Genomic DNA, 24,668 nt, shown 5'->3' with positions numbered 1-24,668 from the left:
TGGCATCCCCAGGTATTTGAAAGGCAGCTGCTGTAACACCCCCATTTATTTAAGGGCCAGGCCTAGGACTCCTCAGATAAAGAAGGGTGGTACCATCTCGGAAATCCGAGATAGTAGATAACAAAGGAAAAATAGACAGTACTTTAAATAGAAAGTTATGAATGTTTACAACTCAGATGGAATACGTCTCATAACTGAAATTAAAGTCTGATAACTAAACAGAAATAAAAGTGGGCTAGTTCTAGGTCAGGCAATCCAAGTTCTCTTCCCATCCAGCTCCTATCAGTCTCTGAGGTACCTGTCAATCTGCTCCCCATAAAACGGTTCATCACAGGTGTTCACGAATACACAGGGTCAACCACGAGGTTGAGTAGGGAAAACAATGAAACAATAAAATATGATATGCATGTTCCTCCGTCACCTCCATCTCGGTCACAACTCCATCACACACATCCCCGGAACGCCCAGCCATACCGATCCCCGGCAGACTATCAATCGACCGTCGTCGATATACCACTCAACAAACGGTGAGGTTATCCGGCGGAGTCCCGAGAACCCGCCTGGGCCTTATCACAACATCATCATCATCACACCGCATCACCACAACATCCTCCATCTCCAATGCATATGAATGCTCAAAAGAAATTGATGCAACACAATATATATATAAGTCAATGAACTGATAAATCATAAAATCATGCCAGTTACCCGATGTTGTGATATCATACTCAATATGATCAATTCAGTCAATCACCTTTCCGTATATAAATCATAACGTAAATTAACAACCAGGAATCAGGTCAACACAATTCAACAACGATGATAGGACAAGTGTATTTCCCTACCTCGATCAGTACTGCAGTCAAATGGACTGATGCTCAGTAATATTCCACAACAAATTCGCCCTCCGAAAGATAAATAGTGATAAATGATTACTTAACTATTCCGTTCCCAAAATAGAAGTTACTAAAAATAGAACTTCCTAAATTGGAAGTTTCCTTAAATGGAAACTTCCCCGATATAGCAGTTTTCCAGTTTACTAGTCCCGACTCAAAATCCGTCTCTAATTATTTAAATGACTCGACATTGAATTAAATAATTATTTAAGTGACTCGGGAATTGAATTAAATAATTATTTAAGTGACTCGGGAATTGAATTAAATAATTATTTAAGTGACTCGGGAATTGAATTAAATAACTAATATGTTAATTAAAAGATTTAAATGAATTAACGATTAAGAAACCCGAATCGAATTTAAACAACTCAAACACCCGTCTCCAATTATTTAAATAACTCGGAAGTTAAATTGATTAATTAATTAATACGATATATCAACGAATTCTAATTATTAAACTTATGACAAAACCCGTTTCGAAACCTAAATACCCCGTCATCAACCCCGTCCCCTTTACACTCACTCACCCTCACCACGCGCCACTCACACCACCACGACAACCACCAACCATGTCCCCCACTTCAACCCAGCCACCAACAACCGCCCCCACTGGGTCGACTCCGCCAAGTAGTCAAACCAGCACCACCAAATGGTCTGGTTCACCACCACGACTCACCAAACGCCTCTGTTTCTTGCCATACCACCACCGCAGCCAACAACCATCCCCCTGCCAACCACCACAGACCTGGTCGCCACCAGCCCACGAACCCAGACAACATGGAGCCACCGTTTCGACCTCCCCCGAGTCCACGGTGGCTCCACCCCAAAACTAAACACCTAAACCCGTCTGAAAAACGTAACTAACCTGTTGCTACCCTTCCCATCGCTGCCGCCTATTACAGCCACCACCACCACCTAACGACCACCTAAACACCACCACCATACTCGACCCTTACCGCACTACTCCCTCACCCTGCCAACAACCACCCTTATAGCCTCACTACGACACACCGTGACCACAACCACACCCTGACAACCAACAAAAGAGGAAAGGAGTGGTGACAGCTTACCTGAACCGCCACGAAAACCACCAGTAGAGCCGCCTTACCACGTCGACAACCGCCCTAATTTATTCCTTGCTGCACTGTCAAGGCCCCACTCTCTCTCTCTCTCTCTCGAAATGTGTGAAAGGTAAGATTGGATCTAAAGAAAAGAGGAAGGCTGGTTGTGTGCTTGTGCTTTCATTATTACGGGTAGTGGGTAGTATTTGTAGGCTTAGGGTGCTATTATTTAATTAAGGTTAGGGTACTATTATTAATTAAGGTTAATTTGGGCTGTACATTTTATTGGGCCAGCTCAAATGGGTCGATGCTAAATGGGTTAGCTCACATTTAAATTTCCGTATAAACCCGTGTCAATTAACTAGGATCGATACAACGCGAGTTAAATAAAATAACTTGCCATAATTATCGACTCAACAATTTACCCAACTTAAATAGTAATATAAAATACGGGGTATTACAGTCTTCCCCCCTTAAAATGAACTTCGTCCCGAAGTTCGCTCATCTAACAAACCGCCACGCATCGATGTGGGTACCAAAACAGATGTTCCAGTAAAAGGACTCGTGGTTTAGGCCTATAAAACCGAAATGTTACATTCTACCCTCCTAAAAAGAAAGTTACGTCTCGGAACTTACCTCATGCAAACAGATGTGGATAGCTTTCCCTCATGGAAGCCTCAGTCTCCCATGTAGCTTCCTCAACGTTGTGGTTAGACCACAAGACTTTCACCAAAGCTATCTCTCCATTCCTGGTCTTTCTCACTTTCCTGTCCAGAATCTCCTTAGGTGTCTCTAGATAGGACAACTGCTCATCCACCTCGATCACCTCAGGACTCAACACATGTGATGGATCGCTCAAGTATCTCCGCAACTGGGAAACATGAAAGACGTTGTGAACTCTGGCTAACGCTGGTGGCAAAGCTAAACGGTATGCCACCTCTCCAAGAAAACTCGATCAACCCTAGTCTGTCCTCCCAAGATCCGCCAAACTCCAGAACACAAGCTCTCAACATATCCTCGAGGGTCTGAATAGTCCTCTCTGTCTGTCCGTCAGTCGCAGGATGAAAAGCGGTGCTCATCTTCAGTTGAGTGCCCATTAATGACTGCAATTCCTGCAAGAACTTGGATAGAAATCTGGAATCTCTGTCGGAGACGATATCCTTAGGCACACCATACAGCTTTACCACGTACTGAACATAAGCCTTAGCCAACTCAGCCTTACTCCAAGTGTCTTTCATGGAAATAAAGTGAGCTGACTTGGTCAACCTGTCGACGATTACCCAAATCATGTTGTTACCTCTTTGAGTCCGAGGCAACCCAACGATGAAGTCCATGGATATACTCTCCCATTTCCACTCTGGCACTTCTAGTGGCTGCACCTTCCCTTGCGGTCTCTTGTGTTCACCCTTCACCCTCTGGCATGTCAAACATCGAGACACGAACTCAGCGACCTCCTTCTTCATGTTAGGCCACCAGAACGTCTTTTTGAGATCTTTGTATAACTTATCCCCTCCAGGATGTACAGAGTAAGGAGTAGCATGTGCCTCTGTAAGAATTTTCTTCTTGATTCCTCGATAGCCGGCACACACCACCTTTGTCCAAACCTCAAACTCCCATCCGAATGAATACCGAATTTAGAGTAAGGTTCGCACTGCCGCTCTACCGCATTGCGCCATTTCTGAATTCTAGCATCCTCTTGCTGTAGTTCTCGAATCTCCTCGTACAACTCCGGCTCAATTGTCATATCTCCCATAGTCTCACCTCGTCGTATCATGTAAATCCCCATGTTCCTTAGCTCACCTAGCATCCTCACCCTGGATCTGGCACTGATCAGGGCATGGATAGACTTCCGACTCAAAGCATCAGCTACGACATTCGCTTTCCCTTCATGGTAGAGTAAGTCCATGTCATAGTCGCCAATCAACTCGATCCATCTCCTTTTGTCTCATGTTCAGCTCCTTCTGAGTATAGATATACTTCAGACTCTTGTGATCAGAAAATACCTTGAAGGTCGCTCCATAGAGATAATGTCGCCACAACTTAAGAGCAAACACCACCGCTCCCAATTCTAGGTCATGAGTAGGGTAATTTTCCTCATAGGTCTTCAACTGTCGAGAAGCGTACGCGATTACCTTCCCGTTCTGCATCAACACACATCCGAACCCTTTCTTGGAAGCATCGGTATACACTTCGAAGTTATCATTCCCATCTGGCAAAGCAAGGATAGGAGCTGTGGTTAGGCGCTCCTTAAGTGTTAGGAAAGCCTTCTCACAACTCTCCTCCCAAACGAACCTATTCTCCTTCCTCATTAGAGATGTCAATGGTTTTGCTATCTTCGAAAAGTCTTTGACAAACCTCCTGTAGTATCCAGCTAGTCCCAAGAAGCTTCGAATTTCGCCCACATTCTTTGGACTCTGCCATCTAGTCACCGCCTCGATCTTACTAGGGTCCACTGACACCCCCTCTTTGGAAATCACATGCCCCAGAAAGGCAACTTTCTCCAACCAGAACTCGCACTTACTCAATTTGGCATACAACTGATTCTCTGCCAAAGTTCTCAGCACTATCCTCAGATGCTCCTCGTGCTCTTCCTCATTCTTGGAGTAAACCAATATATCATCAATAAATACAACCACGAACTTGTCCAGATAAGGACTAAACACCCGATTCATTAAGTCCATAAACACAGCTGGCGCATTGGTCAATCCGAAGGGCATGATCACGAACTCGTAGTGTCCATATCTAGTTCTGAATGCCGTCTTAGGAATATCCTCGTTCTTTATCCTCAGTTGATGATAACCCGACCTCAGATCAATCTTGGAGAACACTCCAGCTCCACTCAGTTGGTCAAACAAATCATCGATCCTTGGCAAAGGATAACGATTCTTGATAGTCACGTTATTCAACTCTCGGTAATCCACACACAGCCTCAAACTTCCATCCTTTTTCTTGACAAATAGGACAGGTGCTCCCCAAGGTGAAACACTGGGTCGAATATAACCCTCCTCAGCCAATTCATCCAATTGCTTCTTCAATTCTTCCATCTCTTTCGGTCCCATACGGTATGGTGGTTTAGAAATAGGTCCAGCTCCCGGTTTTAGATCAATGGAAAAGTCAACGTCGCGCTTAGGTGGTAGCCCGGGAATCTCTTCCAGAAATACCCCCTCAAAGTCTCTCACTACAGGTATGTCAGAAATCCTAGGGGCTTCAGACTCTCTATCCCACATCTGACACAAGATCAACTGGTCTCCCTTTCTCAGACTCAATTTAAGGGTGTTTACAGAAATAAATTTGACTTTGGGTTTAACCCTGTATCCCCTGTAGGTTACTCTGACTCCCTTAGGTCCTTTCAATGATATTTTCTTTTGGTAACAGTCAATGAAGGCTTTGTATTTTCCCAACCAATCCATCCCTAGAATCACCTCGAAACCACCTAATGGAAACTCCATAAGGTCACAGTGAAAGACAACCTCCCCAATCTGAATAGGTATACTAGTATAGATTCTATCGCAAGACACAGACTCTCCCGAAGGTACTGTAACAGAATCAACGACTCTATCATAAACAGTAAGGTTCAAGGTTCTAACATGTTCCTTAGATATGAACGAATGTGTGGCACCAGAAACGAATAACACGAAAGTGGGTATAGAATTGACAAGAAATGTACCAGTCACTACGTGAGCATCCTCCTTAGCTGCTTCCTTTCCCATGGCAAAGATCTTGCCACTAGACTTAGCTCCAGATCGATTTGGATGGAGCCGTACCAGGTTGCTTGTTCCCTTCATTCTGGTTCCTCTGAAAATTGCCACTCCCACTGGGCTGGTTCAGCTGGCTACGGTTGTGATAGTTGTTGTAGCTTCCTTGATAACTGTTACTTGCCCCAGATCGGGCACCTCCTCCATAGCCAGGGTTAGGGGCACGGTAGTTGTTGTACCCTGACCCCGCTGTACGAGATCCGCTGTACCCAGATGTAGGTGTCCGGAAACCCCCAGCTTGGTTTCTTCCAGAACTCCTGCATTCCCGCACCTTGTGCCCGAACTTCCCACAGCCAAAACAAGTGACCTTGGGCGCACTATCTCCCATACTAGCACTCCTGTAACTGCCTCCGCTTTGATTTCTCATACCCCCAGGAGCACTATTGGTGGAGTATCCACCGAACTTGCCTGAATTTGGCTTCTTGGCCCCAGCATTATCGCTGGCAGTTTCCAGCTTTCTCTTCTCAGCTTTTCCTTTCTTCTCCTCCTTGATCTGCTCAGAGAGCCTCTCAGCAGCACCAGCCCTCAGGTAGATGTCCTGAACGGTGGTAGGCGGAGCTGCCGTAAGCCTCTTCTTGGTGTCCACCGTCAGTCCCCTTTCAAACCTCATAGCCAGCATGGTCTCATTCCTAGCAAATTCGTCGATGTACGACGCCAACAGTCGGAATTTCCTGTGATAAGTGTCCACCGTCATATCCTCTGTCATCCGAAATGTATCAAAGTCCTCCCTGAGCTTAGCTTTCCTGAACTCTGGCATGAACTGGTCCGTCAGTATCTCTTGGAACTCTAACCAAGACACATAGCCCTCCTCGGTGTCCCGAGCAACATGTCGGATCTCCGCCTTGTTCCTGATCCACCATTCTCCAGCGGAGGCCCTAAGATAGTGGGCAGCCTGGTCCACTTGCAGCTCCTCCGGACAAGCAATCAGCTCAAAAAGGTTGGTGAATTCCCGACACCACTCACCCAGCAAGTGAGGTTCCCCTTCCCCAGTGAAGAAGGTGGGATTATGCCTCGCCACTATGTTACTTGTTCTAGCAGGATCAATTCTTTTGGCCTTTAGGGCCTCATTCTCAGCCCGTAGCTGGTCTAACTCTGCCTGGGTGTTATTTACAGCTGTGTCCCTTCTTGGAGGCATGACTATAAGAAAATTTTAGGATTTAGCTACAACACAAAATCATATTGGCAGCTCTAGCCAATTCTATCACTTCTTACTCTACTTGTCTACCTAACATGGTTTAGGGATCATATAACCGCATAAAGATATAAGTATGAATCAACTTTAAAACATGCAAAGTATTATGCTATCACTTCCCATTAACTCTTTTACGCAACAATTACTATACCGATCGGTTAACCCTTAGGCACGATATATGAATTTCATGCCCAATATCATGTAACTTTTCTACCCTTTCTCTCATATACACTCGGGTTTTCCGGGTCAAACTGAGAGGGCCACTGGTTCGGTGTGAGGGGGCCCCTAACTCATCCCTTACCTTAGTGGGCTCCTAACAGTTCTATCCCGGGGTTCATTTTATTTAGACTCTTCCTATGTTCATTGGATTCATTGGTTTAGGCCTGAGGATCGTTCGCTCTGATACCACTTTGTAACACCCCCATTTATTTAAGGGCCTGGCCTAGGACTCCTCAGATAAAGAAGGGTGGTACCATCTCGGAAATCCGAGGTAGTAGATAACAAAGGAAAAATAGACAGTACTTTAAATAGAAAGTTATGAATGTTTACAACTCAGATGGAATACGTCTCATAACTGAAATTAAAGTCTGATAACTAAACAAAAATAAAAGTGGGCTAGTTCTAGGTCATGCAATCCAAGTTCTCTTCCCATCCAGCTCCTATCAGTCTCTGAGGTACCTGTCAATCTGCTCCCCATAAAACGGTTCATCACAGGTGTTCACGAATACACAGGGTCAACCACGAGGTTGAGTAGGGAAAACAATGAAACAATAAAATATGATATGCATGTTCCTCCGTCACCTCCATCTCGGTCACAACTCCATCACACACATCCCCGGAACGCCCAGCCATACCGATCCCTAAGAGACTATATCAATCGACCGTCGTCGATATACCACTCAACGGTGAGGTTATCCAGTATGTGTCTGCAGAACCCGCCTGGGCCTTATCACAACATCGTCATCATCACACCGCATCACCACAACATCCTCCATCTCCAATGCATATGAATGCTCAAAAGAAATTGATGCAACACAATATATATATAAGTCAATGAACTGATAAATCATAAAATCATGCCAGTTACCCGATGTTGTGATATCATACTCAATATGATCAATTCAGTCAATCACCTTTCCGTATATAAATCATAACGTAAATCAACAACCAGGAATCAGGTCAACACAATTCAACAACGATGATAGGACAAGTGTATTTCCCTACCTCAGTACTGCAGTCAAATGGACAGATGCTCAGTAATATTCCACAACAAATTCGCCCTCTGAAAGATAAATAGTGATAAATGATTACTTAACTATTCCCGTTCCCAAAATAGAAGTTACTAAAAATAGAACTTCCTAAATTGGAAGTTTCCTTAAATGGAAACTTCCCCGATATAGCAGTTTTCCAGTTTACTAGTCCCGACTCAAAATCCGTCTCTAATTATTTAAATGACTCGACATTGAATTAAATAATTATTTAAGTGACTCGGGAATTGAATTAAATAATTATTTAAGTGACTCGGGAATTGAATTAAATAATTATTTAAGTGACTCGGGAATTGAATTAAATAACTAATATGTTAATTAAAAGATTTAAATGAATTAACGATTAAGAAACCCGAATCGAATTTAAACAACTCAAACACCCGTCTCCAATTATTTAAATAACTCGGAAGTTAAATTGATTAATTAATTAATACGATATATCAACGAATTCTAATTATTAAACTTATGACAAAACCCGTTTCGAAACCTAAATACCCCGTCATCAACCCCGTCCCCTTTACACTCACTCACCCTCACCACGCGCCACTCACACCACCACGACAACCACCAACCATGTCCCCCACTTCAACCCAGCCACCAACAACCGCCCCCACTGGGGTCGACTCCCGCCGGCGAGTCAAACCAGCACCACCAAATGGTCTGGTTCACCACCACGACTCACCAAACGCCTCTGTTTCTTGCCATACCACCACCGCAGCCAACAACCATCCCCCTGCCAACCACCACAGACCTGGTCGCCACCAGCCCACGAACCCAGACAACATGGAGCCACCGTTTCGACCTCCCCCGAGTCCACGGTGGCTCCACCCCAAAACTAAACACCTAAACCCGTCTGAAAAACGTAACTAACCTGTTGCTACCCTTCCCATCGCTGCCGCCTATTACAGCCACCACCACCACCTAACGACCACCTAAACACCACCACCATACTCGACCCTTACCGCACTACTCCCTCACCCTGCCAACAACCACCCTTATAGCCTCACTACGACACACCGTGACCACAACCACACCCTGACAACCAACAAAAGAGGAAAGGAGTGGTGACAGCTTACCTGAACCGCCACGAAAACCACCAGTAGAGCCGCCTTACCACGTCGACAACCGCCCTAATTTATTCCTTGCTGCACTGTCAAGGCCCCACTCTCTCTCTCTCTCTCTCGAAATGTGTGAAAGGTAAGATTGGATCTAAAGAAAAGAGGAAGGCTGGTTGTGTGCTTGTGCTTTCATTATTACGGGTAGTGGGTAGTATTTGTAGGCTTAGGGTGCTATTATTTAATTAAGGTTAGGGTACTATTATTAATTAAGGTTAATTTGGGCTGGACATTTTATTGGGCCAGCTCAAATGGGTCGATGCTAAATGGGTTAGCTCACATTTAAATTTCCGTATAAACCCGTGTCAATTAACTAGGATCGATACAACGCGAGTTAAATAAAATAACTTGCCATAATTATCGACTCAACAATTTACCCAACTTAAATAGTAATATAAAATACGGGGTATTACAGCTGCCCCTCAACAAATCCTGAGACTCTCAAAATATCCTGCTTTATATGCTCAGGCACACCCTGGAAATAGGCATTTGACTTGGTGGCACTTACTTTCAGCCCAGACGCATTGGAAAATGTAGAGAAGGACTTTAACAGAAGCATCATAGAATGAGCATCACCCCTGCTGAACAGTAGCACATCATCTGCAAACATCAGGTTTGCCAATTTTAATTCTTTGCACAAAGGGTGATATTTGAAGTCAAACTTGTTAGCTGCATACTTCAGAGTCCTTGTCAAGTATTCCATGCATAAGGTAAAGAGTAGGGGGGAGAGTGGATCTCCCTGCCTACGGCCCCTCTTACCTTGAAAATACCCAAACATATCCCCATTTAAAGAGAGTGAGAAGCTGGCAGTGCTGATACACTGCAGGACCATAGTTTTGAAGTCATCAGGGAAATGGAACTCATCCAACAGTTGTTCAACAAAGGACCATTCTACTGTGTCATACGCTTTTTGCAAATCAATCTTGAACATACACCTAGGAGTAGCATTTGGCCTTTCATATAATCTGATTAAGTCTTGACAAATCAAAATGTTCTCCTGGATGCTCCTATTCTGAATAAAAGCTCCCTGATTCTGATCAATAATAACAGTCAACACATTTGCTAGTCTAGCACATAAGAGCTTTGAGATAATTTTGTAGATGACATTACAGCAGGCTATTGGTTGAAATTGCATTACACTTTGTGGTCTCTCACATTTGGGTATGAGTGTAAGAGTTATTGCATTGATTTGCCTAAGAAGTCTTTTCCGGGTAAAGAAATTTTTGACAGCACTGATAACATCCCCACCTACCATATCCCATGCATCTTTGAAGAACTTACTCGTATATCCATCAGTCCTGGGGACTTTATGCCAGGAATGCTGAACAAGACGTCCCTGATCTCCTTGCCAGTGACAGGTCTGGCCAGCTGCACATAGTGATCTGCATTACATCTAGGACCTTGATCAATAATTTTCTATAAACCTTTTTGGTTTCCTGATTATCCCCAAGCAGGTGTTGGTAGTAATCTAGAAAAGCATTGTGCACCTGCTCTGGGGTATCATACATTTTACCATGCCTATCTTTCAATCCTGATGACTCTATTCCCACTCCTTCTTTTTTTGAGCAGACAGTGAAAGTAGGCACTGTTAGAGTCTCTTTTCTGCAGCCACTGAGTTTTAGCCTTCTGAGCTAGGAAGCTGTCCCTGGCAGCACTCAACTCCCTAAGAGTTTTAGATGCCTCAAACTCTTCAGAGATTAGTTGCAGGTTAGTAGGATCTTTCCCAATCAGTTCCTGCAAATCAGCTACCCGTCTTTGCATAATGGCAGTATTATTCTCAATATCACTATAGTTCTTCCTGTTCAAAGCCTTCAATGCAGGTTTCAGTAGTTTCAGATTCTTTGTTAGCCTGAATAGAGGAGTGCCCAGAATACTGTTACTCCAATATCGTGTGATGGTAGGCAAGAACTCCTTAGATGCTCCCCACATGTTGTAATATTTGAAACTTCTGACTTTCTGGACCTGAGTTGAGCTACTGATCAGACAAGGGGTGTGATCAAGCATGCCCTCAGGCAGGAAGTTAGCATATAGATCAGGGAAATGATCACTCCATGCTTTATTTGTCATAAACCTATCAATCTTGCTATAAATCCTATCTTCAGGCCTTTGCATGTTGTTCCATGTAAAAAGTGAACCAATTGCAGGTATATCCACTATTCCACAATCAAGAACACAGGTCCTAAAGGGATCAATTTCAGCAGTAGGGGTATTGCCTCCCACTCTCTCCGCTGCTGAAAGCACACAATTAAAATCTCCTGCTATGGCCCAAGGACCATCAACCAGTCCTGCAATTCTCCTAAGATGATCCCATAGAGGAGCCCTTTCATGAATATTATTGAAAGCATAGATCATTGTTAGATAAAAGACGCTTCTACTCACCACTGTCTCAACCTTCATGTGAATAAATTGAGAATTATACTCAAGAAATTGTATCCTAAATAACTTAGGATCCCACAAAACCCAAATTCTCCCACTATTGTGATACCCATTATTAGTGGATATACACCAATTATTGAAATTATTTACAGTGCGAGCATATGCCCTACTCTTTATTTTTGTTTCCAACAAACCAAATAAACCTACTTCTTTATTTTGCAAGAAAATTTTTATAAATTTCTGCTTATGTACTCTATTCATGCCTCTCACATTCCAAAATCCTATTTTATCCATAAGAAGTTGGAGAAGATTTACCATTACTAGTATCACCACCATTCAATTTAGAGGGGGAGGCCAAGACATCCTTGTAAGAGTGAGCTCCAAAAGACTCAGTGCTATATCCACTCTTATCCCCCTCCTGTCTATGCATCCTAACCAGTCTTTTGCGTGGAGTGACAGTCCCAGCTACAACCGGAACTTTCTGAACCGTGGTCACAATCCCATTGTTCTCCTGAGGTTTAACAATAGCATTCTGCTTCACCACTGGCCTCCATACTTTCTTAACTGGCTTTTGAACAAATTTCTCCTGTGTCCCTTTCCTACAGTGCTCCATATAGTGCCCCATACCCATACATTTCTTGCATTTAATTGGGCGCCATTCATACTCTACATCAACTCTTATGATTGAACCCTTCTCATCTTTGAATGCAACCTGTGGAGGAAGCTCCTGATCAACAACAAGTTCAACCATAACACGAGCATACCCCAATCTAGTCCTCTCCTCAGTGGCAGCATCATTCTTTATAAACTTCCCTATCAAACCTGCTATTTTAGGTAGTCCTTTACCCCAAAATTTCAGGGGTAATTTATGCAATTGAACCCAAGCAGGAACCGATTTTACATCCTCCTTCGTCATTTCTAAATCTCTTGTCCACGACTTCACTATCATAGGTTTATTGTCAAATAAATAATGCCCTGAACTCAAAACCTTTTCTTTCATTCCCATGGTTTTAAAATGCACCAGAAAGATCCCATTTGGCATAAATGAGATTTTGTCAATATTATACTTCGTCCAAATACGTCTAATGAAACCTTCAACCACCTCCCATGGCGGATTTGCCCCTAGAATAAAGCACACTACTGCTGGCTCCAGAATTCAATTTCCTCTTCAACATCCTCCATCTGTATTTGTAACATGTCATCGTTCTCTGTTATTGGATCATCCTCAACATTAGGGTTCCCCTGTTCTGCCGTCTCCTGCACTATTTCCTCTTCCTCCTCATTCTCACTGTCAGTCTCTGTTTTTTGAGCATCTTTAGCATTAGGTTTCCCCTGTTCTACAGTCTCCACCACTATTTCCTCATCCTCCTCATTCTCAATTTCATCCTCATCATACTCCTCTTCGTCATCTTCAGATTCGATCACTAATTCAGGAATTCCAGTAATCTCATTAATGTTCCTAGTCTTACCCTCCTCTTCAACATTCGGTCCTGTCTTTGGGGCATTAGGGTTTGATATTTCCACATTTTCCGTGTTTGATTCATCCTCTGCAGAAGACTTTGTGCCTGGCACACTCCGTCCTCTAAGTGTCATCTCCCTCTGTCTTTGAAGGTTCGATTTCCTAGCCATAGGCTCGAAAATCAATGGCGGCTTTCTCTCTCTAGTTTTCCATTGCTTTCTCTCTCTAGGGTTTTTTATATTTTTGTGTAAATATTTGTAGATTTAGGATATGTTAGTGATAGGATTTGTGTAGTTGACTTAGTAGGTCACATGTAGATAACTTAGGAAACAAATGTTGGCAATAAAGACGTATAATTACCAGGGGTGTTTCAGTGAGATATAGATTCTTGTGATGATTAGACATTAGTATCATCGTCATTGTAACACCCGCGAATTTCCCTTTTTGACATTTAAAACTTATTATACTGTTTATTCATTTTATTATATATTTTTGAATTATTCAATTTAATTAATTTGATGTCAAACACGATTTTTATGAACGTATTATATAAAAGCTCATTTTTATAAAAATACAAATTATTAAAATTATATTTTTGAGGCATAATTTATATAAGAATAAATGTATACGTATTTTTGGTCGGATAATAATAGTGACAGTAATAATATTAGTCTCCGTCTCAAGTTAAAATAAACTCGAGACATTTTTCCATCTAGCTATAGACCGTCACATTTCACTTTTGAACCTAGTTTAATCCGGACCAACCAAAAATCGACAACACCCTCAGCTACTCCTACACTCTACATTTATATAATCCTTTTATTATTATTATTATTATTATTATTATTATTATTATTATTATTATTATTATTATTATTATTATTATTATTATTATTATTATTATTATTATTATTATTATTATTATTATTATTATTATTATTATTATTATTATTATTATTATTATTATTATTATTATTATTATTATTATTATTATTATTATTATTATTATTATTATTATTATTATTATTATTATTATTATTATTATTATTATTATTATTATTATTATTATTATTATTATTATTATTATTATTATTATTATTGATGGGGCATATTTTGCACCCGCCGACCGAGTCAACATATTGAGCAAGGTCAAAGATATCCTGACAAGTCAACGACTTAGAAACTGACCCAAGCCGACGCGACTGTCGGCTGTCTCTTGTGCCTCTATTTGGGACAACTAGCGGTAGGGGCACATATCCGCGTACTCATATCCAAGACCCCTCGGCATGGAGTCACGGGGCCCGCCGGCTGCCATGGGTCCCTCGGCCGAGGGTAGATCAGTCTTTCCACCTGCTAGCCACTTGGCCACTTGGCCACTACGTGACAAAAGGTGAAAGTCTATAAATACTCCTCAACCCTCATTGAGGAAAGGATCCAGAATCTAACCTAAAACTCACGATTCATCTGGTATAATCTCCCTTATCTCTCTAAAATATACTTTGTCAAGTAACATACAACTTAATCCCTTTAAGTTCACTGACTTGAGCGTCGGAGTGAGTACGCTCGGTGCAAAGCCGAGCCCTCAGTTTGTTCATCGTTTCAGGAGAGACCGAGAGGAAGAGTCAAGGCAAGGAAGGACATCCATTCACCAAGCTTGCGTGGTAAACAACACTGCTCTGGAATTACACCCGGAACAATTGGCGCCGTCTGTGGGGAAGATACTAGAAGCTAGTCACATTCATTCCCAAACAAAACAAAACCCATCCAACAAGCTAAGAAGATGTCGAAACAACCAGAGATGGTGCTCGTGGAAAATGAATTCTACCAAGATGACACATTCCACAACTCTGAAATCGGGCAGTCCCCCACCGGCCGTATCACTGATACGACGAACGGGATGCCAAAGGAACAAGATACACCGCTGCCCGCCGACCAAGTCACTATCATGGGACATGTGGTTGATGCAGCTAAACTAAAGCTGCTCCTGGACCTAATGGGTAGCACGCCGACTCACACTGTCACAACGACAAGAGCGGTGGCGCCCCCACAGGAGATCAGGGTCCAAAAAGTGACTCCGAGAAACTTGAACGAAGCATTGGAGGAAGCGACCATGTCAAGACGCAGGGGGAGCGAGAGTGCAGGTGGTAGACCCGAGTCCTTCCCGCACTCGCGGGAGGACGGTGTCGCCGCAGCACCGACGAGGCCTGCCCCGCAGGAGGAGTGAAAGAAGTTCGACTCACCAGAGTCGGAGAAGAAGTCCGACTCACCAGAGTCGGAGAAGAAGCCCGACTCACCAGAGTCGGAGAAGAAGCCCTTCCCATCACGGGGAGAGGAGCCGGACTAAGGATGCGAGGAGCCGATCGCCGCGTGTCATTCGACACGTGGTTAGACAGCCCCTCAACCCCTATGTCCTAGAGGTCCCGGTGCCGACTAAGCTAAAGTTGCCGCCCATATCATACAAAGGAGAAAGCGACCCAACCGACCACGCCGAGGCTTTCGAGTCTTACATGTCGGTATGGGAGCAACCTGATGAGGTTTGGTGCCGAGTCTTCCCAATGACCCTGCATGGGATGGCACAAAGTTGGTACAAGGGGCTACCCAATGGGTCGATATACTGTTATGGCGACCTAAGGGACATATTTTGGCCCAAAGTATTCTTGCAATAAGAGAAGGGCCGTCGAGACATCGGATCTCGACTATCAAACGGGAGGGAGGCGAGTCTCTCCAAAGTTATGTGAAGAGGTTCGACGCCAAGGTTCGACAAATTCGTGAGTGAGCAATGAAGCGCGCCTTCGCGCGATGAAAGGCCTCCCGAGAGGAGACTTAAAAAACGAGCTCATCAAGTGCGGAGGCCTGAACCTAGACTCCGCCAGGAAGATGGCCGACCAAGCCATAAAGGTGGAGGACTATCACAAAACCTGGGTAGGCCCCAGCGAGGCCGGGCACTCAGAGAGTAAGAGTCGCCGGGAGGACAACCCGGATGAAGGACGCCGTGACAATAATAGGTCACGGTCTGACAAGTCCGCCAGGAAACAGAACTCGGCGGGCGCCGGGGGGAGTTCGGGACCGTACTACCAAAAGCGGTACAATGGTCACACCCCCTGGTCGTATCTGCCGCCGAGGTCTTCTCCCTGAGCAAGAACGAGGGTCAGAAGTGGGAAAGGCCTCCCAAGGCGAGGGGGGACGGTGACACGAGCCAGTACTGTGAGTACCACGGCCACACCGGTCACTTAATCGACAACCGCTATGGCATCCGAAGAATGCCATTGAAGAGCTGATCCGGAAGGGGAGCCTCAGCAAATATGTTGCCGGAGGCCAAAAGACTAATACCGGCGGCTCAAATAAAAAGTCCGTCTTTGAACGGATAGGAGTAATCCATGTTGTCATCGGGGGCAACGAGAACGGTGGGTCCGCTCATGGGCACAAACGGCACCTGAACGAGCTATATCAGGCCATCAACTTTGTGCCCAAAACAGCGATCCCCGCTTCCAACATCCCCGATATGACTATTGGGAAGAAGGACTACGAGGGAGTCATCGCCCCGCACAGCGACCCACTTGTAGTCCACTTGGACATAGCCAACCACCTGGTCAAGAGGTGCCTGATTGACACAGGCGCCTACACGAACATTATGTTCAGGGAGTGCTTTCTCAATCTCGGTCTGAAGATTGAGGACTTGAGCCCCTGCACCAATCCATTGTCTGATTTTTCCGGGGCCTGGTACCCCGGGGTCAATCGATCTAGGTGATGTTCGGCGAGGGAATGCGGCTAAGAATGTCCTATCTGAGCTCGTGGTCATTGACGGCTCGTCCGCCTACAACGTTCTCATAGGCCGAGTCACTCTGAGCGAGGCCGATGCAGTAATGTCCATCTGGGCTCTAACACTGATGTATGTCTCGGACCGGGGGGAAGCGCATAAGCTCGTCTCAAAGGACGAAAAAGACGAAGTAGTCAACGTCCGGATATCCGCGGAGGAGGGTGCAACATGCAATCCCTCAAAGTGGCGAAGAAGTCAGAGAAGGGGAAAAGCCCATCCTTACAACAGGAGGGCGACCTCATGGATGCCACTATCGGCATGGTCGAAGGAGCGGAGACCGAAGAAGTGGAAATTGACCCGGGCGCACCGTGAATCGTCGGTGTCAACCTGGAGCCAAAATTCAGGGCCGCTCTCCTAGACCTGCGGAGGAAGAACAAAGACGTCTTCGCTTACTCGGCGGCCGAGATGCCGGGCGTGAGCGGGAGGTAATTGTTCACAAGTGAACGTACTCTCCACCGCTCGCCTGTCAAGCGAAGAAGATGAGGAACTCCTTAGCCGAGAAAGATGAGGCCATCAAAGCCGAGGTAGATAAATTACTAGCGGCGGGCTTTATCATGCCTTGTACTTATCCTGAGTGGTTAGCTAATGTTGTAATGGTGAAGAAATCATCGGGGGCGTGGAGGATGTGTGTAGATTTTACCAATCTTAATAAAGCGTGCCCCAAAGATTGCTATCCCTTGCCTCGAATAGATAGTTTAATCGACGCCACGGCAGGCTACACTATCTTGAGCCTCGCTGGATGCCTTCTCGGGTATCATCGGTATTCATGGCCGAAGAAGACATGCCTAAATGCGCATTCATCACCGGTAACGGCACATACATGTATAAAATGATGCCGTTCGGTTTGAAGAACGCCGGCGCAACTTACACAAGACTGGTGGACAAAGTGTTCCAAAATAAAAAAGGGCGAAACATTGAGGCTTACGTCGACGATGCTATTGTAAAAAGCAAGTCTGACGGCGAGCACTTAGCGGATTTACACGAGACATTTTGTTCACTAAGGAAATACAAGATGAAACTTAACCCAATGAAATGCAACTTCGGTGTCCGGTCAGGTAAGTTCCTCGGCGTACTTGTCGGCGCCGGGAATTGATGCCAATCCGAGAAAGTCCAAGCAATCCTGGACTGCCGGAGCCGAGGAATCGAAAAGAGGTTATGATGTTGACGGGAGGATGGCGGCTTTAGCCCGTTTTATCTCTCGGTCAGCCGACAAGAGCACCCCATTCTTCAAAGTGTTGAAGGGAAATAAGGACTTGGTGGGGGGAGGAACAGCACGCTTTCAGGCAATCGAAAGCTCATCTTCAAACTCTCCCAACCCCTGTCCAGGCCGATCTTTGGGGAGACGCTATATCTATACATAGCGATTACCTCGCCACGGTCGATCCGTGATCATCGAGAGAAGAAGACAAACAAAGAACACCCAATCTACTTTGTCGACCATACATTGTTGCCGAAAGAAATTACCCACTGATTGAAAAAGTAGCCTTTGCTGTCGTCGTTGCCGCAAGAAAACTGAAGCCTTACTTCGACGCACATCCCATGACGGTCTTAACCGACCAACCATTGGAGAAAGCATTGGAAAAATTTGAGCAATTCGGCAGGCTCATCAAATAGGCAGTAGAGCTATCCGGCTTCGGCATTCAATACAAGCCGAGGCCCTCGATAAAGGGACAGGCACTTGCAGATTTCCTGGCCGAGTGCACATATCAAGAAGAGCAAAACCCCGGAGTATGGGAAGTATACACCGACGGGTCCTCCACGGCGAACAGCTCAGGAGCCGGCATACTTATCATCAGCCCAAACGGGGACGAGTTTGAGTACGCCTTGAAAGTTACCTTCTCGGCCTCAAACAACGAATCCGAATACGAGGCAGTGATAACCGGAGTCGAGCTAGCTAGAGCTGCCGGGGCGAAACACATCATTTTGAAAACAGATTCACTTTTAGTGGCTAATCAAATCAGAGGAGAGTACGAGACTCGAGACGACGGGATGGTAAGATACCTGGAAAGGGTAAAAGCTGACACTTCAAAATTGAAATCTTTCCAGATACAATGCATTCCCAGGTCTGAGGTCCGTGACGAGGCCACTCTTGAAATGTGTCGGCCTAGCCGACGCGGAGCTAATACTGACAGAAATTCACGAAGGCATCTGTGGTCATCACATGGGGGCAAGAACACTAGCCCACAAAGCTCTCCGAGCCGGCTACTTACAGCCCACCATGCTTGAGGATTCCGAGCCAAAACCAAAAAGTGCAACAACTGTCAAATACATGCTCCGGTGATACATGCACCTTCCCGAGACTGGTAGGTACTTAGTCCCCTTCCTTTTGCACAGTGGGGGATGGATCTACTAGGGCCATTTCCAACGGCGTCCGGAGGAAGAAAGTACTTGATTGTCGCCGTTGACTACTTCACCAAATGGGTTGAAGCTGTAGCGGTACCTGCCAAGACCACGGCGGCCGTAAGAAAGGTAATCTGGGAAAATGTTATAACTCGTTTTGGGTTACCCCAAGTCATGGTATTTGACCACGGCCGGGAGTTTTGGAGTGACACAATAATGAACTGGTTGGAAGAACTTGGTATCAAATTTGCATACTCCTCTCCCGCCACCCACGAGCAAACGGGCAAAGTGAGGCGGACCAATAAAACAATCCTCAACGGTTTGAAGAAGAAAGTTGAAGACCTAAAGGGAAGATGGGCCGATGAACTACCCGCCGTCCTGTGGTCCCTCCGGACCACGGAGAAAGAAGCAACGGGTGCATGATCCATTCCACTTAGTCTACGGGTCCGGCGATCCTGCCTAATTGAAGCGGCGGTGCCGAGCATTGAAACGGCCACCTTTAACCCGGTTGAAAATGAGGAAGGTCGAGAACCTCCTAGACCTGGTCGAAGAAAGCCGAGATACAACACGCCTCAACTTGGCGATACCAAAACCGAATGAGAAGAGCCTATAAATCGAAGAGTCCACAAAAGGGACTTAAAAGTAGGGGATCTAGTCCTAAGAAAGTCGGCCGCCACCAACAAAGGGAACATTCATGGTAAATTGACGGCCAACTGGGAGGGTCCTTACAAAGTGGTTGAAGAAATGAGGCCGGGTACATACCCGATGAGATATGGAGGGTGTGCCTTTGATGAGCCATTGGAACACTGACAACCTCAGGAAATACTTTGTATAGCGGCGGAGGTGTCCAAAAACTGTTGTTGGCACCCCAACGCGTGTTTATATCTATTGAAAAATCATCCAAGTTTTCCATCAAAGTATTTATCCCCTCCGTAGTCATATCGAGATAGACGCCACGGCCCAAGCCGGGCAGTCACCCCAAGAAGTAGACGCCACGGCGATCACTACCAAAGACGATTGATACTCGCGAAAGCGACCAACATGCCTTAGGAACGTATAAGTACAGTTGAGACGCAATTCTAGCCGCCTCGGCCAACCGAAGGCCTGGTAGAGGAAGCGATCAATATGTCTACAGATACAAACGCTGTCGAGCCATAACCTCTAGCCGCCTCGGCCAACCGAAGGCCTGGCAGGGGACACAACGGTCGATACGCTAACATGTTCACAACGACGGTTGGAAAACGCAAATCGGACGCCTCGGCCAGACCGAGAGTGAAAGAGGAAGCGACCAACATGCCAACATGTTTAAAAAACGTTAAACACAGTTGAGATACGCATTCTAACTGCCTCGGCCAGGCCGAAGGTAAAAACGAAAAAGCGCTCAATTAATAACGAAAGAAGACAAGTGAAGGATTGTGATCAAAGCCCCGGCCAAGCCGAGGGCCAATAAACAAACTTTATTGAAAATGATTACAAGGAGAATATAGACGACGTAGTCCCATAGGGATAAGCCAAAATACAACCTACCAAAGTTTTACAAAAAACAAGGAAAAGAAGAACAAAAGGTTCTGAGACATATCATTTGAAGCGCCAAAAGATGGCGGGGAGGAAAGGCTCAATAGTTGGCCCCGACATGGTGAAGCTATCCGAGATGTCGGGTGAACTGTGGTGACGACCGCCCGTCTCCCTATGCTGTTCTTGCTTGCCATCGGCGACGTTAGCAAAGCATCATCTTTGGTAGGCGACCCGAAAGCTGTCTTGGCGGCTTGCCTCGGCGGCCTCAAACTGCCCTCATTCTCTCGGCTTCCTCCTTGGCCGCCTTAGCCTTCTCAACAAGGGCCGCCTTCTCCGCGGCCTCCTCTTCCTCCTTCTTCACCCTTGCCTCCTCGGCGGCCTTCGCCTCGCGGCCTTCTCCTTAGCTTCAAGCTTGTCATCAAGCGGCTCGTCAAATTTTGCCACGGAAAGGAGCCATCAAGAAAGAGCTCCCTATCACTTCCCTGGCGGCTTCTTCGGCCAGTCCGTGATTGGGCGCACATGTTAGGAAGAATCTCGCTTTGGAGCGTCTCAATGACCAACTCCCTCTGGGCGATGATAGCAATCTTATTTTGAAGCGCCTTCCCCTGAGCCCTAAACATGTCCCTCCATTCCTCCCTCTTCTTAGCATTGAAGTCGGCAACGGCCTGAAGCTTGTTACGCTCCTCCAGCAGCTTAGCGGCTTCAGCCCCTGCAGCCTCAGCCTTGGCTCTCTCGGAAGGATCGCCTTTTCGACATCCTCCTAAATTTTCTCTCAGCACGGACCGCCTCTTTAGCCTCAGCCTTGGCCCTCTCAGCTTCCTTCTCCGCAGCAGCGAGTTCAAGCCTGAGCCGCTCGAGCTGTGGGGCAGCTTCAGCCATGGCCTTTTCTTGCTCCACAATAAGAGCACCGGCCACCTCAGCCTACTTCGACAGCATCCTGGACAAACTCAGGCCCTCCGACCTAATCTGGGCGGGGGTAGGCTTCGGGAAGGAAGAGACGACGGTGGCATCTGTACCACCTGCCTGCGCAGTTCGCTTCTCAGCACGCCGTTCAACAGTGTGTCCGGTAGGCGGCGGCGGTTGATCTACAAAAAATTCAATCAAAGCATCCATGTCAACATTCATGGACATACCAGAGAGCCTGTCATCAGGAACGCCTAATGAACCGGCTAAGTCTGAGCCACAGGATAGATCTGTACCAGGCTTGGCCTTCTTGGCCGGAGGACGCATTTCTTTGTCGGCCTCGGCAGCAGTAGCAGCAGTAGAAGCAGAAGCATCAGCGGCAGTAGTAGTCTCTTTCCTCTTGCGGAAGAGAGGAGATTCCACTGCCAAGGTGACCACCTCCTCGGTAATATCGACGATCTCCACCGTCTCCTTTTGAACTGAGGGAATTGGAGGTGGAACTGATGTTGACGCCGTCGCCGCCGAAGACTTTGTTTTCCGCGTTCGGCGCGGTATGTTACCAACAACCTTCGCCTGGGCCGCCGTCGTATCTAAGCCCTTCAGCTGCTGATCCATGAGATCATTTGGCGCCGGTCTGCGATCACGGGTCTGGGCCTTAGGATGCAAATCAACAACTTGCTTGTCCTTATCAAGTCCCATTCTCCTAAGGATATCTTCAGACAGATCCGGGCCAAAATGGTCTGCAAAGGAAACGAAGCAAGGGTTAAGTAGAAGAAATAAATCTCAGTTCAAAAAAAAAAAAAAAAAACAGAAACATTAAAAGCAGAGATGGGCCTCACACCGACCCCACTCACCCCATTCGAGGGCCGGTATGAGGCCGACATGGCAGAGCAACTCATCCTGAAGAATGATCTGATTTGGGGGCATCCATCCCTTCGGCATCCCATTCTTCTCAGCCTCAAACAGCCTCATCGCCCGCTTCTCATCCGCATTAAGAGGGACCGTGCTGGCGTCCATCTTAAGCTTACTCCGGGAGACCCATTTGTCATGCTCCCCTTACTCTCGCACCGCAAATTGACGCGGTCTTTGGAAGGACCGGGCGATGGATAATCCTCGGAACCTCAACGTACACCCACCGCGGCTTCCGGTCCTTGCGGGAAGAAAGCTTATCAACGGAGACATAACCCGGCTCCGTCGCATGCTTTGTACCACCCAACGCGACCTGGGGGCCGACGGCGAAGGTGATGAAGCCGGCGGAATAAGTTAACCGTTGGGACCTCCCCCTTGAAAAGGCAGAGCCACACAAAGCCGACTATAGTCCTAATGGCCAACGGGTGCAGTTGGGCCACGGCGACGTTCATGGCTTTAATTATGGCCATAACGTATTCATTAAGAGGAAACCGGAGCCCATACTCCGGTGTCCGATGTATACGCCGATCTGACCGGAGGAGGGCAACAGACGGCTGACCCTCTCTAGGAATAACAATCTTATATTCCCTGCCGAAGGAGAAATGATGTTCGAAGAAGTCAGGACCAGAACAACGGGCAAATTTGTGGGTCCAAGCACGGTCAGGGCCGACCTTACAGGCGTCGCCGTGATCCAGGACGTACGGCCTCTCGTCATTAGGATGAGCCCTTTCCTCATCATCACCGTCATCATCAACATCATCATCATCCTCCCAATCCTCCAGAACTTTTGGATCAACTTCAAAAGAAGGAGACCTAGGGCCCCCAGACCTTATCGGAACGGCGGCTAGTGCCTCCTCTTTATCAAGACGCGACGGGGAACCCCCCGGCGCAGGATTACTAGGTCCGGCATCAGCAGAAGACATGTTCACAACAAAGAAACTTAAACAATTAAAAAGTTGGAAAATTTGTTTGTTTACCTTGGGATGAGTGTTACGCCGAGTAACGCTTCGAAGACTAGAGAGAAGTTTCGTCAAAGAAAGTTAAGCAAGAAGAAGAAAATTTTTTGAGAAAATGAATTTGGAAGGCCAAATTCAGGGGCTAACTCTCCTATTTATAGGGCAAAGCCCACTCAATCTGACCAATCAGGGCAAAGCCCATGAAACGTCAACCAATCAACAACGAGACACATGTCAAGCATGCAGCCATGGAATGTCAATCGACAAACAGTGACAAAACTTCTTCAACACGCTCCTTGACAGAATGCTGATGCGTGTCTTCTATATAAGGTTTTTACCTCATTTTTACACGCATTTCTGTGCTTTTTATGTAGCATCTGGCTACAAATACCCCCGAATATTCTACTTTGGTCCGTTTATTGTATTTTGCAGGAATTGACCGAAGAGGAGCTAAAACGAGCCTTAATTGTCCCATTTGTATGCATTCATGGGAAATATGGAGCCGGAGCCTAGGAATTTCACACCTAGAGTGCGCATGAGCGGAGCAAGGGAGAAACACAATTCCTGACGCACTTATATAGCTCGATCGAGTGGCCTCTCGCTTTCGATCGAATGCTTCATGCACCCATCTTGGTCGATCGATCGGTTGGAGGAGTCGATCGAGGAAGTTCATACAGCAGTGCTCGATCGAGTGGATGCACTAGCTCGATCGAGTGACTTGGTGTTCGATCGAGTAGTCTCTCTACTCGATCGAGGGGTTTCTCGTGTGTTTTTAGTTTAATTCCGCCTAATCTTTTGTGGGCCTTTCATAATCAGTCCATGGGTTAGGTTTAAGATGTTTTTACAAAGTATAAGGCGAGGAGAACATTACGTTACTCCCATCTCATTCACTACGAACATTTTCTACTGCCACTTTTATCACTATCCTTTGGATTCTTCACTCTACTTGTTATTCAATTCGGTATTATCAATTTATTTCTTAATCGTTTTTACTGTTCTTATTGTTCTTATTTCCTTTCCCCTCTTGATTTATATTTGTTCAATCATCTCTTTAGATTTTTCATCATGTTTAGTTTTAATTGTTCAGTTGTTATGATTGTTACCCC

General features: G+C 45.8%; 2 protein-coding genes across 2 annotated transcripts; both read right to left on the bottom strand.

The window, feature by feature from the left end:
• Nucleotides 1-2,594: 2,594 nt before the first annotated feature.
• Nucleotides 2,595-5,667, bottom strand: LOC141632083 (uncharacterized). The gene is made up of 4 exons (XM_074444665.1): nt 4,763-5,667; nt 3,621-3,783; nt 3,238-3,567; nt 2,595-2,828 (listed from the first exon to the last, which is right to left on the bottom strand). Exons 1-4 carry the CDS (start codon nt 5,665-5,667, stop codon nt 2,595-2,597), a joined length of 1,632 nt encoding a protein of 543 aa, XP_074300766.1.
• Nucleotides 5,668-9,696: 4,029 nt separating this feature from the next.
• LOC141632082 (uncharacterized) lies at nt 9,697-11,639 on the bottom strand. Its single transcript, XM_074444664.1, has 3 exons — nt 10,859-11,639; nt 10,569-10,669; nt 9,697-10,320 (listed from the first exon to the last, which is right to left on the bottom strand). Exons 1-3 carry the CDS (start codon nt 11,637-11,639, stop codon nt 9,697-9,699), a joined length of 1,506 nt encoding a protein of 501 aa, XP_074300765.1.
• Nucleotides 11,640-24,668: the final 13,029 nt, after the last annotated feature.

The sequence above is a fragment of the Silene latifolia genome, chromosome Y (assembly GCF_048544455.1).
Source record: "Silene latifolia isolate original U9 population chromosome Y, ASM4854445v1, whole genome shotgun sequence".
Lineage (NCBI taxonomy): Eukaryota > Viridiplantae > Streptophyta > Magnoliopsida > Caryophyllales > Caryophyllaceae > Silene > Silene latifolia.
The sequence above is the reverse complement of the archived record's forward strand: the minus strand, read 5'-3'. Positions and strand labels throughout refer to the sequence as shown.

Bases quoted from the DNA above. Each gene is read 5' to 3' on its own strand.
- LOC141632083 (XM_074444665.1), bottom strand. From the start codon at position 5,667: ATGGGAAAGGAAGCAGCTAAGGAGGATGCTCACGTAGTGACTGGTACA. The intron at 3,784-4,762 runs GTCGGGTTATCA...TGCCCTGATCAG, and splicing joins TTCTCCAAGATTGATCTGAG to TGCCAGATCCAGGGTGAGGA. The intron at 2,829-3,237 runs GTAATCGTCGAC...CATGTTTCCCAG, and splicing joins GAGGTAACAACATGATTTGG to TTGCGGAGATACTTGAGCGA.
- LOC141632082 (XM_074444664.1), bottom strand. From the start codon at position 11,639: ATGATCTATGCTTTCAATAATATTCATGAAAGGGCTCCTCTATGGGAT. The intron at 10,670-10,858 runs GTCTGCTCAAAA...GATGTAATGCAG, and splicing joins TAACAGTGCCTACTTTCACT to ATCACTATGTGCAGCTGGCC. The intron at 10,321-10,568 runs GTAAGTTCTTCA...ATTATTGATCAG, and splicing joins CAGGACTGATGGATATACGA to AATCAGGGAGCTTTTATTCA.